This window comes from Oratosquilla oratoria, chromosome 9, assembly GCF_046742065.1.
Source record: "Oratosquilla oratoria isolate Oo_2021 chromosome 9, ASM4674206v1, whole genome shotgun sequence".
Lineage (NCBI taxonomy): Eukaryota > Metazoa > Arthropoda > Malacostraca > Stomatopoda > Squillidae > Oratosquilla > Oratosquilla oratoria.
The window spans coordinates 30,949,860-30,962,359 of record NC_134785.1 but is presented as its reverse complement, the minus strand read 5'-3'; the positions used below and the strand labels follow the sequence as shown (position 1 = coordinate 30,962,359).

Here is a 12,500-nt window from a genome sequence, read left to right as displayed (position 1 = left end):
AAGCTCGGTTTACAATATATCATCGTTTATATTGCCTACCTTACTGCTTTGGATGAGGCTTAGCAATATCATTGATCTCAGGGATCTTATTGTGGCAAAGGCTGTCTTTCTCTCTTCTCTCTCTCTCTCTCTCTCTCTCTCTCTCTCTCTCTCTCTCTCTCTCTCTCTCTCTCTCTCTCTCTCTCTCTCTCTCTCTCTCTCTCTCTCTCTCTCTCTCTCTCTCTCTCTCTCTCTCTCTCTCTCTCTCTCTCTCTCTCTCTCTCTCTCTCTCTCTCTCTCTCTCTCTCTCTCTCTCTCTCTCTCTCTCTCTCTCTCTCTCTTTCCTGTTTTGACACAGATTTGCAACTGGAACGTTAGCTCGTCTCTCATGTCATTGTCATTAAGTTTTCATTCGAACCTTATTCCTGTCAGGCGAGTTTTATTCAGCTCTAGGATACCTCGAGATGAAGAAGGAGATCCAAAGTAAATCTAATTTGATTGTTTTTTTTTTTCAGAATAATTCTAATAAATGGAAGTCCGATCTTAAATCCAGGGAATCTTTCCTGGAGTCAACATCAAGCCAAGAACCAGCTTCTAACAATCCCTGTTAGAGATAGAGGTAGATTGATAAAACGAGAGAGAGAGAGAGATGCAGACAGACACACACACGTACACACACACACACACACACACACACACACACACACACACACACACACACACACACACAGAGAGAGAGAGAGAGAGAGAGAGAGAGAGAGAGAGAGAGAGAGAGAGAGAGAGAGAGAGAGAGAGAGAGAGAGAGAGGAGAGAGATGCCAGACAGACAGAGAAAAAGAGTACGGGTGGGGGGGGGGGGCAAAGAGAGAGATACCAGACAGACACAAGGATAAAGTAAGACAGCTCCATCGATCCAGGATGTCACATCAAGAACGTGAACAAATATAAAGAACAAATGATCACAAGGGGCGGCGAGGTCTCGAGAGACCAAACTGAAGGAGACAGGAAGTAAGCCCTCCTCTTCCTCCTCCTCCTCCCTCCTCCTCCTCCTCCTCCCTCCTCCCCAGCATGCGAAGATCTAAGGCAACACGATTCAGAATTGGAGGTCCCCGAGGTGTTGTCAAGGGCGCGCGGGGAAGGACGAAGTTCTTGTCTCAATTGCAGCTCTGTTTGCTGCTAGCGACGAGGCAGTGGAATTAATCTGATAGCGTCCATGGCACATCTGTCTTTTCCTCAGATTGATAAAGATTTCGGGGTTTTTCTTTGCTGATAATGTTGATGACTTCCGTCCCGATACTCGAAGTATGTTTTCATTTTCGAAGGTTTTTGTTCCGAAGTTGAAGTGATTATTTACAGACGAAGTTCATATCACAAGTCCATAAAGAAAGAAAAAAATTCTCAAGTCGTAGGAGACTTGAAATGTGTTAGAACCAATTGAAAGCCTAAAATTCAGTTTTGCATTTGTATTTTTTTTTTTTTTGCTCTACTGGAAAATAAGAATGGAGTAAGCCCCTAAGTTACTACAAAATATACAACCTAAAATACTTCAAGAGATAGAGAGAGCTTTTAACATGTGGGAGACTTCACAGGCAGATTTTCATTCTTAAAGCCGTAAGAGAAGTAGATAAAGTGTAACAAGTTAATTTTGATATGCTTCCTACGTACAATCACAAATTATTGTATACAGTCAAAACCTATAGAAAAAATATACATAATTTCATAGCCTCCTCGTGCATACAAGATAACACTTTTTTTTTTTTTTACCTCATTTGAAGGAGATGAGAGGAAGGGTGGGAGGGGTGTGGAGTGTATTTAGGGATGAAATGGGTGGGAGTGTTTTTATGCCTTTCCCTTTGTGGCTACCTCCCTTGGAAGGGGGAAAAAGCCTTGGTATATGTATGTATGTATGTATTTGAAGGAGAGATCCATGTGATTGTTTATGTGAGGCTGGAATATCTGGAATTAACACTAATGTTTGCAAAGTTACGAAGTGAGTGTTTTTTCTCAAATAGAATTATTGACTTATTTGAGCAAAAGGATCATGCCAGGAAACGATCCTTCGGAGCATTTGCCAATGTAAGGCTCCCCTCACAATATCACACATACTGCCAAACTGTCCAATCTACACAACACCCGTAACAACTATCTTCTCTTTCATGTACCCCGGGAAACAGTACTGAACTTACACCAAATCCTTGGAGATAAATCACTAGCACTTCTATCGTCTCCACAGTTTCCTACAAGACACAAGACCATAACCAAATTGTAAATATCATCGCTTAACCAACATATGAAATATGGGTTAACGCAGATCAGCGGTTCAAGATTGTTCACGGGCATAGAAGCGCTTGTTATTAGCCCATAACAACACTAAATGAAAAGAGGAATGAGAGAAATAAAGAAGATGAAATGCATAAAGGGGTGACTTAAACATTCTAAGTCGCAACTGTCGCCTTGGAAAAGAAAATTGAAGGAATTGATGACCCTTTATGTAGAGAAGTTGAGCGGACTGAGACAAGTGTGTATGTTATCACCCTTGCTCTTGAAGCTGATGCTGAAAAAGGTTATCAGAACGATTCCAAGGGAGAATCATGGAGCTGTGTTTGAGACCGGAATGGTGAGACTCTTGGAATATGCTGACGATGTGGACCTATCAGATATAATAACAGAATGGGTAAAAGATCTTTTCATGACATTGAAAAAGAGAATAAATAGAAATGGATTACAGGTGAACAATGAAAAAACAACGCTAATGCGATAGTCCAAGGACGATAAAGAAGACCAAATGGAAATAAATTATGTCAGGTATAGGATGTGCAGGATTTAAAGACCTCGATTCTATAGTGGATGGTGATAATAATATCGAGATAGAAATTAAAAACAGGATAGCAGCACCCTATTAATGTTTTTACAGTGTCCAGATAGTCCTGGGAAGAACTAACATATGTAGAAAGACAAAACTGAAGACCTACAACATTATTACTAAAAACAGTTTTGCTGTATGGATGTGAAACATGGAGTCTCACAAAGAAAATGGAGTTCGCTTCATCTATCTAAAAAATAAACTCTTTGGGAAAATGTTTAGCCCAGTCTGTGATGCAGACAAACAGGCATGGAGACAGCGACACAGCCATGAACTGAGAGAGTTTGAAAATCAAGAAAGCATCATAAGACAAATACAGTGGTCCAGGCATGTCGCTGGAATGGAAGCGTATAGAATACCAAGGAAGGTCTTGACAGAAAGAATTATTGGTGAAAAAAGGATCAGTGTGAAGACACCGAAGAAGATATATGGATAACATTAAACAAGACCCAAGTGCACAGGACCAACGTCAATGGAGGTGGAGAATATCGGTGATGAGGAGTCAGCAAGCGGACCGAGCACCGAGCGGCCCGAGTACGTGAATTGTGTAGAATAGCTGACGACAACATACAGTTTAGTGTACATGTACCAAGAATCTAAGAACGCAATTTTTTTTCCATCAAAGTAAAATCTATAAAAATGTCCTAAAATTTTATCGTTGTTCTTATCTACTACCTTTCTGTACCTTAGATTTATATTGTTTCTTGTTGACCTTGTGAAAGCATACAACACGTAGTTTTTCAGAATTATTGAAGCTTAAATATCTAACCTACATTGTTTCATATGATTTAGTATCTTAGGGAGATGACTTATCTACCTGATTGTGAGGTAGAGGTGAGAAAGTAATGTAAAGAGGAAATACAATTTCATAGATTTAGCATTTAATAATCGGAAAAGGCAAAAGGCTAAATTTTATGTAAGAGGGAATTAGATCTCTGAAGAAAATGTCAATGTATACGAGCTTGGTAGAGGTGAGAAAGTAATGTAAAGAGGAAATACAATTTCATAGATTTAGCATTTAATAATCGGAAAAGGCAAAAGGCTAAATTTTATGTAAGAGGGAATTAGATCTCTGAAGAAAATGTCAATGTATACGAGCTTGGACTTTAATCATTTGAGTAGTCAGCATCAGCATTGTATCAAGAGAGCTCGTGTCTGTACTGAGAGAGGCCTGTCAGCAGTAGGTCAGAACTGTCACCAACTGAAATTCTATTTATGTGATGAATTTATTGCCCACGACAGACTGTCAATAAACTCATGTGAGACCGCGCGTCTCTACCTGCATATATTCGTTTATGTATGTGTCCTGAGTGAGTGTTTTCATGTATTGATATATTTTTTCTGGAAACTTGTGGGATATGTACAATATGCAACTTCGTTAAGTGAACCATGATGACACTTCAATTCTGTATTATTATCATACAATAACACGGTAGCATAATATAATGAAAAATAAATCATGTACATGCCTATTGTAATATATTAGTAGTTCAGTCAACATATTAAGTGCTTTTACCACAAGTTGCTTTAAGTTTCTATGTCTTACCTTATTTTTTTAATACGCCATAAGAATTATCTAAAAAGCCATCTTAAAATGAGTTACCACGATGGGGCATGCCAACTGGCGACAGTTCGATTCAAAACGTGCATGTGTGTGTGTGTGTGCCTGCGTGCGTACATGCGTGTGCGTGCGTGCGTGCTTGCGTGTGTGTGTGTGCGAGTGTGCATTTAACTAGTTGCATTTTGCGGGAGAAGAGCTATGCTCGTAGAGACCCGCAGTTGTTGTTGTTGGTGTTTTGTGTGTGTGTGTGTGTGTGTGTGTGTGTGTGTGTGTGTGTGTGTGTGTGTGTGTGTGTGTGTGTGTGTGTGTGCATGCGTGCGTGTGTATGTGTTTGTGTGTGTGTGTGTATGCGTGTGTGTGTGTATGCGTGTGTGTGTGTGTGTGTGTGTGTGTGTGTATGTGTGTGTGTGTATGTGTGTGTGTGTGTGTGCGTGTGTGTGTTGTGTGTGTGTGTGTGTGTGTGTGTGTGTGTGTGTGTGTGTGTGTGCGAGTGTGTGTATGTGTGTGTGTGTGTATGTGTGTGTGTGTGTGTGTGTTGTTGTTGTTGTTACGGTATTACCACGTATTGTAATACAACCGCCCCTGCGCCGTTCTCTTTTCTTGAGTGGTTGAGGTCGTTTTGACACCCTTGGAAAGAGCGAAGAATTCTCCACTAGTATTAGAGAAGATTTTGTATGGTTACTTTATATATATCCTATTCTTAGAAATAATAAATAAGATGATGTAGGATTGATGTGTAAAGGAAATAAATGTGTAATTCGTTAAGGAGAACCATTGTTACGACTGAGGAGGTTAGTACGTAGGAGTCAATGACTACTTCAGTTCTGTCCTGATAGTCGAGGTGACCATTTCAGTCCCGATGGTCGAAGTGACCAGTTTAGTCCTGACGGTCGAAGTGACCAGTTCAGACGTGATGGTCGAGGTTGCCAGCTGAGTCCTGAAGGGAAGGCTACCAGTCAATTGTAGTCAGCAAGGCACCCGGATGGATCTATGAACTATAAGAGACACAGTAGAGGATTGTTAGCACTTAATCTGTTTATAAGAAGCGGTCCAATTGAAGGAGCCTGCTAGACCTCTGTGAGTTAAAGGTCTGAGCGATGAGATACGCTTATATTCCATTGTTATTTGATGATATATGTATATATATGTACATGTAAACCTTACATGCAAATACATGTAAATATAGTTCTGCGGTTTATTCCTGATATCCTGAGCGGACGTCTCCACAGTTCACTCGGTGTGGTAGGTGATAAGAAAGGATCTTGTTCACACGAAACCAGTTTGCTGTAGCAATCGAAATCTTTCAGAGCAGACGAGACAGGGACGTGGAGAGTTGACGCCAGAGCTGGGCGTCAACGTAACAGAGTGTCAGTGTGAGAGTGAATGTGTGTGAGTGTGTGTGTGTGTGTGTGTGTGTGTGTGTGTGTGTGTGTGTGTGTGTGTGTGTGTGTGTGTGTGTGTGTGTGTGTGTGTGTGTGTGTGTGTGTTTGTTTCACATTGGCCTTTGGATCACGTGTTGGACTCGTGACCGACAGCTATTTCCCTCCCGGAAGAGAGCTCACAGCTCGTATGACCGATCTATGGGTAATGCTTTGACCTTACACTCACACGCACCCCCAACTCCCCTCCCACGAGAATTGGAGTAACGACTCGAAGTGCAGCGATACTGAAATTATTTTCAGCCCTGGGCAGGATTCAAACCGGGACCGCCGTAGTGACAGTCGGGGACTCTAACAACCGCACCACCGAGTCGTATGTGTGTGTGTGTGTGTGTGTGTGTGTGTGTGTGTGTGTGTGTGTGTGTGTGTGTGTGTGTGTGTGTGTGTGTGTGTGTGTGTGTGTGTGTGTGTGTGTGTGTGTGTGTGTGATAGTAAAATGTATTACACATATTGCTCATTTGGGAATTGTATATTTTCCTAATTAATTGTATTATTAATCATTAATTGTATTATTAATTATTGATTATCAATTATATGATTAATTGAATTATAATGCATGTATGATAAATGAACATTATTAGACGTAACTACAAAGTATTCAAACCAAGCGAGCTTCTGTGAGTTTGCCCACCAAATATAAGCTTGGTGGCGTGGCTTGCCAGTCGTGTATCAACTTTCATTGAACAAACACGCTCTTTATTTTTCTAGTCCATATTGTTTGGTGGTGCAATATATGTTTCAAATTATTTTTGATAATTTTATTGCCACCCCTACTACATTTGGTGGCAGTGATAAAGTAACATATTAACATATTTTGTTTGAATTTGAACATTTCGCGTGTGTGTCTGCGTGTTTCCCCTTTTCTCTTCTGTTTCCAGATAGTTTTTTCAAGATACAGTGACTTTAGAAAATATGTTTAAAAAATTACTCATGAACAGTGTATTCTAAATGTGCGTAATGTTTTTTTTTTCTTGAGAGAGAGAAAGAGAGAGAGAGAGAGATGAATACCTTGTGGTAACTTTCGGTGCTTCATCTAAAATTTTGTTTATCGTTATCATCTTCTGCATTGGTGGTATGCTCGCGTCTTGTTGCTGTGTTCGAGGCAATTCCTCTGGAGCCTAGATGAGGAAGGATTACTGTTCCAGCCTAGTTTGTGTTAAGAGATGGTCTGAGTGATGGTCGACTTCAGTACTTAACGATGGACTGGTTATGTTGAATTTTGGTTGAAAACCTTGTGAATATATTACATTTTTCTTACAATGATAGTGCATGTAAACTCTTTTATGAAATGTTGTTATTTGTGTTTCTTTTTATGTAATAAAAAATATCGAGCAAGGCAGCCATGTTGCCTAAATCATAGATTAGGTAGCCACGTTGCCTACATCATAGACAGCTTAATTGAAACGTCTTACTATACGGCCATGTTGCTTTCACTAAGCTATCGTTGTGGTTATCCCTTTGCAGTGGCGTTTTCTTTAATTATTTATTTTTAAGACAATTGGTGTTATTGTTTATTTTTTAGGTATTTCCCGAGTGTTGGATATACTTTTATGACCGCCAGGCCTGAGTGATTGATCTTTTCTTTAATGGTGCATATGTTTTTGTAGGCAGTCGCAACCATTAATGTACGTATTAAGATTTTTTTTCACGTACATGTTATTACGAAATGACACTCAAATGCTTAACCCTTCTCCTATCTTTGTCTCTTTAGCGATGTCTACTAAGCAGAAATTACTCTCCTTTATTAGTAGCCAAACATCACCTCAGACAATGGCTAACATTACATATACACTACTACATCAGAACCCTTCCATAGTTAAATTCTCAGCTCAGGACCCTCATCATTCAGCGGCTGCTTTCATCCAGCAGTGTGAAGACAGCATAGTAAACACTAATGTGAGTAGCGGATCTGAAAAGATCTCATTCGTGAGATCTCAACTTGTTCCTAACTCATTGGCATAAGAAATGATGGCACTCTCATGTCTTAACCCCAAAACACTAAACTATGATTATGGTACCTTTAGAACAAATTTCTTGCTTATATTTGAAACTTCACCTGTTGGTGGTAATTTTCAATTGTGTTTTCATTTAGCTGATGTGCTTACTTCCGATATGGGGACACAGAAATATATGCGTGCTCAGGCCAAGGCCAGCAAGATTGCTTTTGAGACCTTAGATTCATTGTATAAATCAGAATGGGTAGCTAGATATGCTATCACTTTGGATAGGTTCCGCTTTATTTTGGAATATCTTTTTTACGTTTTGTTGCTGGAACCTTTTGAGAGAAGAGTAGCATCTTCTCTCATCTATAAGACGGATAAATCCCTATTGTCTTTTGCAACAAGTCTTTCAAGAAAACCAAAAGAAGTGCCATATGGTATTTTGTTTATTAGCAATACACAACACCATACGGGTATTCCTAGTTCTCCTCCTCCACCCCCTCAGTCATTAGTACCTACACAAAGCACTTCCTCGTATACATTAACGCCACCTGTACTTACATGTACCTATTGTAACAAGACAGGTCACACAAGTTCTTTTTGCTTTTGCCATAAGCGTCACGAGCACAAGTCAAAGCAGACTCCTGTACGTAGAAACTTCTCTGATACCTCTTCTAACATGAGACATAACCTCTCTAGAGTAACGATTTGGGATAAGCCTAGCTATTGTCATACCTATGGACAGCGTAAGCATTCAACTGAACAGTGTTCAAAGATTCTGAAACTTTAAGCAGAAAACTGCTTAAACCTTAGGCAAACTCTGCTCCATTTTCACCATCGCCCGTATAAAAAACCAAGGGATTGACCAATAATAACCGGTCTCAGATCATCCCTTTGGTGGCTGCTGAGTCTTCTCAACTACTTACATTTCGGTTTTACATAGAGAAAACACCTATCTCCGTCACATTAGTTACTGGAGCAGAATGTAGTCTCATAGGTAAAAGGACATATAATGCTCTCAAGGATTTGTATAATATACCATTATCTCCTTTTCGTAAGTGATTGCATTCTGTACAAGATTTTTCCTTGCCTATTCTTGGGTCTATTTTCATTCACTTAAGACTTGCTTCCCATGCTACCGTTTTTTATGATAATTTTGTAGCAGTTTCTGGGATTGCTCTCATGTGTGATTGTTTCTTGGGCATAGACGCTCTTACAATTAATGGCATAAATACATCTCCTAGGCACCGTGTAGTGATCTTTCACAAATCTGTTATTCTTGCATCGGATAAGCCGGTTTCCATATGTAGCTCACCTTCTGTGCATGATCAGATCATACAGTTGTCTTCAAAACGTTCTAGTCACTTAGGTTCTCCTATACTTTCTTATGCCGCTGTTGTTGTAGGTGAACATTATTTTGGGCTTTCAAGTAAGTTCGAAACCGGGTACGCATTTCAGATGCTCCAATTGGATCTGATGTCTTATCTCACCCTAACTTTGTTCGTGTTAGTCGTCTAGCATCGAAAGGAACTCTCTCAGCTGCCTTTTGGCAGATTCCCATGGAGGAGAAGTCTCGTAGTATCATGGCCTTCTCGACTCCACCAGGTCATCATGAATGGCTTTGTTGCCCCATGGGGTTACGGAATGCTCCCTTGACATGTCAGCGCCTGATTAACTAAATTTTTCATAGCCTGGTAGGAAACGGACTTTTTGTTTACCTGGACGACTTATCCCTTAGTCTCCAAGGATGTGGAAAGCCACTTCCATAAGTTGTCCCTGGTCTTGCAACGTTTTTCTGAAGCTAGATTGGAGCTCAATTTGCCCAAATGTTCATTTTTTAAAACTAGTATCCAACTCCTAGGTCATGTTGTAGACAAACATGGTATTCACACCTCAGATGATAAAGTCAAAGCTGTTAGGAAAATCCCTACACCTAAGTCAATAGACCATGTATGATCCTTACTTGGACTGGCAGGATACTATCGTGCATTTATCAAGAATCTTGCTTCAATTGCATCTACCCTTACACGTCTCCTCAAGAAGGATACTTTCTTCCGTTGGCGTGATGTTCATCAGGAAAGTTTTGGTTTGTTGAAGCATGCATTTACTGAAGTGCCTGTGTTGGCATGCCCAGATTATGGTTTTCCCTTTACTATTTGTACAGATGCTTCTGGTACAGGTGTTGGAGCTGTACTTATGCAGCAAGTAGATGGTTGTAGGCCACATGTTATTGCATATGTTAGTCGCATATTTAACAAGCCTGGGTCTCGTTACTCTGTCACATATTTAGGGGCATTAGCAATGGTGTAGGCTTTAAAGCATTTTTGTGACACCATTTTTGAGTATCCTATTACAGTCTACACAGACCACACTGCTTCCACACAACTTTTCAAGTCAAGAATCTTTCAGGCCGCCTAGCCAGATGGTTCCTTACTATTGAAGAATTTAACCCAGGCCTTAAGCATATTCCAGGACGCGCAAACAATGTTGCTGATGCACTTTCACAAAATGTACCTGTAGCTGCAGTTGCAGTGATAGGCAACTTCTCCCTGTAAGATTTAGCCAAAGCTCATCGTCAGAACCCTGTTTTGCCTGCTGTCATTTATGCTTTGGAATTTGGTGAAGATACCGCTTTGCCAGATAAATCTGTACCCCTGTCCCAATTTTCTCTACAAGACAGTACTCTCCTTTGTAATGTTTAAGGGCTTGAGCAGGATATGGCACGGTTAGTGATCCCTGAGTCGCTAGTCCCTGTTGTTCTGTCTCTTGCCCATGATACCCCTCATGCTGGTCACCCAGGTCGTGACAAAAATCTGACTATGGCTTGCAAGAAATATTATTGGCCTAAAATACAACTGGACATTACCACTCATGTAGCCCAGTGTAGTTCTTGTGCCCAGAACAAAAATTCTTTTCACACTGCTCCTATCCTAGAGTACCATACTCATTCTCTCCCTTTTCAAACTATAGCTATAGATCTTTTGCAATTGCCCCGTAGTACTCAAGGTTCAGTGTATGTATTTGTTTGTGTAGACCACTTTACTCGCTTTGTGATAGTGGCTCCCTTACTAGCAAGTCTGCCCTAGTAGTTGCCCATGCTTTAGTTTCTCATGTTTTTTGTCCATACACTACTCCTTCAGTGCTCCTAAGTGACAATGGGAGTGAATTTAGGAATGAGATTTTAGCAAATATTTGCAAAAGCTACGGCCTCATTCAAACCTTCGTAATTGCATATCATCATTCATCTAATGGTCTAGTTCAGCGGACGAATAGGAAGATTTTGGACATTCTCAGGCACGTTGCTTATAGTCTCCAAGAATCATGGGAGGATTGGCTCCATGTCAGTGCTTGCATTAACAACACAATTAATGTTTTAATAGGTAGGACGCCTTATTACGTCATCAATGAGTTGTTAGCCAGTTATATTCATCCCCTCTACAATTTTGATTATTATAGTCAACTCCAGTGTCACATATTGCATAAGATATATGATTCTGTGAGAGAAAAATTTGAAGACGCCAAGTCCAAAATGTTGAATCAAGAAGCCTATTTTTGGTAACTGAAAAGCTGCATCTCAATAAATTCAGGGTCTTTGATTCTTCACAGGGACTGAGTGAGGTATTGCACATAGGCTTAAGGCAACAAAAGTGCCTTTCCCTGCATTCGCCCAGCCTCCCCCAATGCCCACTGTGAGTTTGCCCACCAAATCTGAGCTTGGTGGCGAGGCTTGCCAGTCATGTATCAACTTTCATTGAGCCAACACGTTTTTATTCTTTTTTTTTTCTAATGAATGTTGTGTTTGGTGGTGCAAAATATGTTTCAAATTATATTTAATAAAAACTAATGTCCTTGTGAACAAGTTGCTTAAACAAGGCAAGGGAAACATGGACTGGGAGTGAAGCGTATATTCCTAACGTTTCTTCTACTGAATTGTGTGTGTGTGTGTGTGTGTGTGTGTGTGTGTGTGTGTGTGTGTGTGTGTGTGTGTGTGTGTGTGTGTGTGTGTGTGTGTGTGCATGTGTGCGTTTTTGTGTGTGTGTGTGTGTGTGTGTGTGTGTGTGTGTGTGTGTGTGTGTGTGTGTGTGTGTGTATGTGCGCGTGTGTGTGTGTTTGGGTGGTTGGGTATGTATGTCTGTGTATATGTGTACATGTGTGTATGTGTGTGTGTGTGTGTGTGTGTGTGTGTGTGTGTGTGTGTGTGTGTGTGTGTGTGTGTGTGTGTGTGTGTGTGTGTGTGTGTGTGTGTGTGTGTGTGTGTGTGTGTGTGTGTGTGTGTGTGTGTGTGTGTGTGTGTGTGTGTGTGTGTGTGTGCGTGTGTGCATGTCCACATGAATGGTTGTAAACATTATTTTTTTATTTGCAAGACTTCCTGTGGCGCAACATGTTGATAAACATGCTTATGTAAGAGAAGGAAAAACGGAAATATATGAAAATTGAGTATTTTGCTATCATTAATGAAATTGTCAGATATTACTTATGACACTCATTGAATTTTCTTGCATATATTAATTCATCATAATATTTATATCACTTAGTTTACCTCTTAATTACAAAACTGAATTATCTTGACTTGAGAATCAAGTCTATCGATGTATTTTATCATTATCATTTTTTTTTTTATAAAATGTTGATCTTATTTAGAAATAGGGTACCATATATTCTATGATAAGTAGAATGCATAATTTATTTTAACTTTATATCTCTGTTCTATTTTGCAGG

The 12,500-nt window shown here is 40.1% G+C and overlaps 1 protein-coding gene across 7 annotated transcripts in view; it reads left to right on the top strand.

Annotated features, from left to right (window-relative positions):
- The window catches only part of LOC143028305 (uncharacterized), a 909,161-nt gene that overhangs the window by 775,694 nt on the left and 120,967 nt on the right, over window positions 1-12,500 (top strand). For all 7 annotated transcript variants that reach the window (XM_076190189.1, XM_076190188.1, XM_076190187.1 and 4 more), the window contains one exon: window position 12,500. This exon is cut by the window's right edge and continues 64 nt beyond it. In XM_076190189.1, the coding sequence (XP_076046304.1) occupies window position 12,500 (1 nt within the window). The remainder of the gene's footprint in view (window positions 1-12,499) is intronic.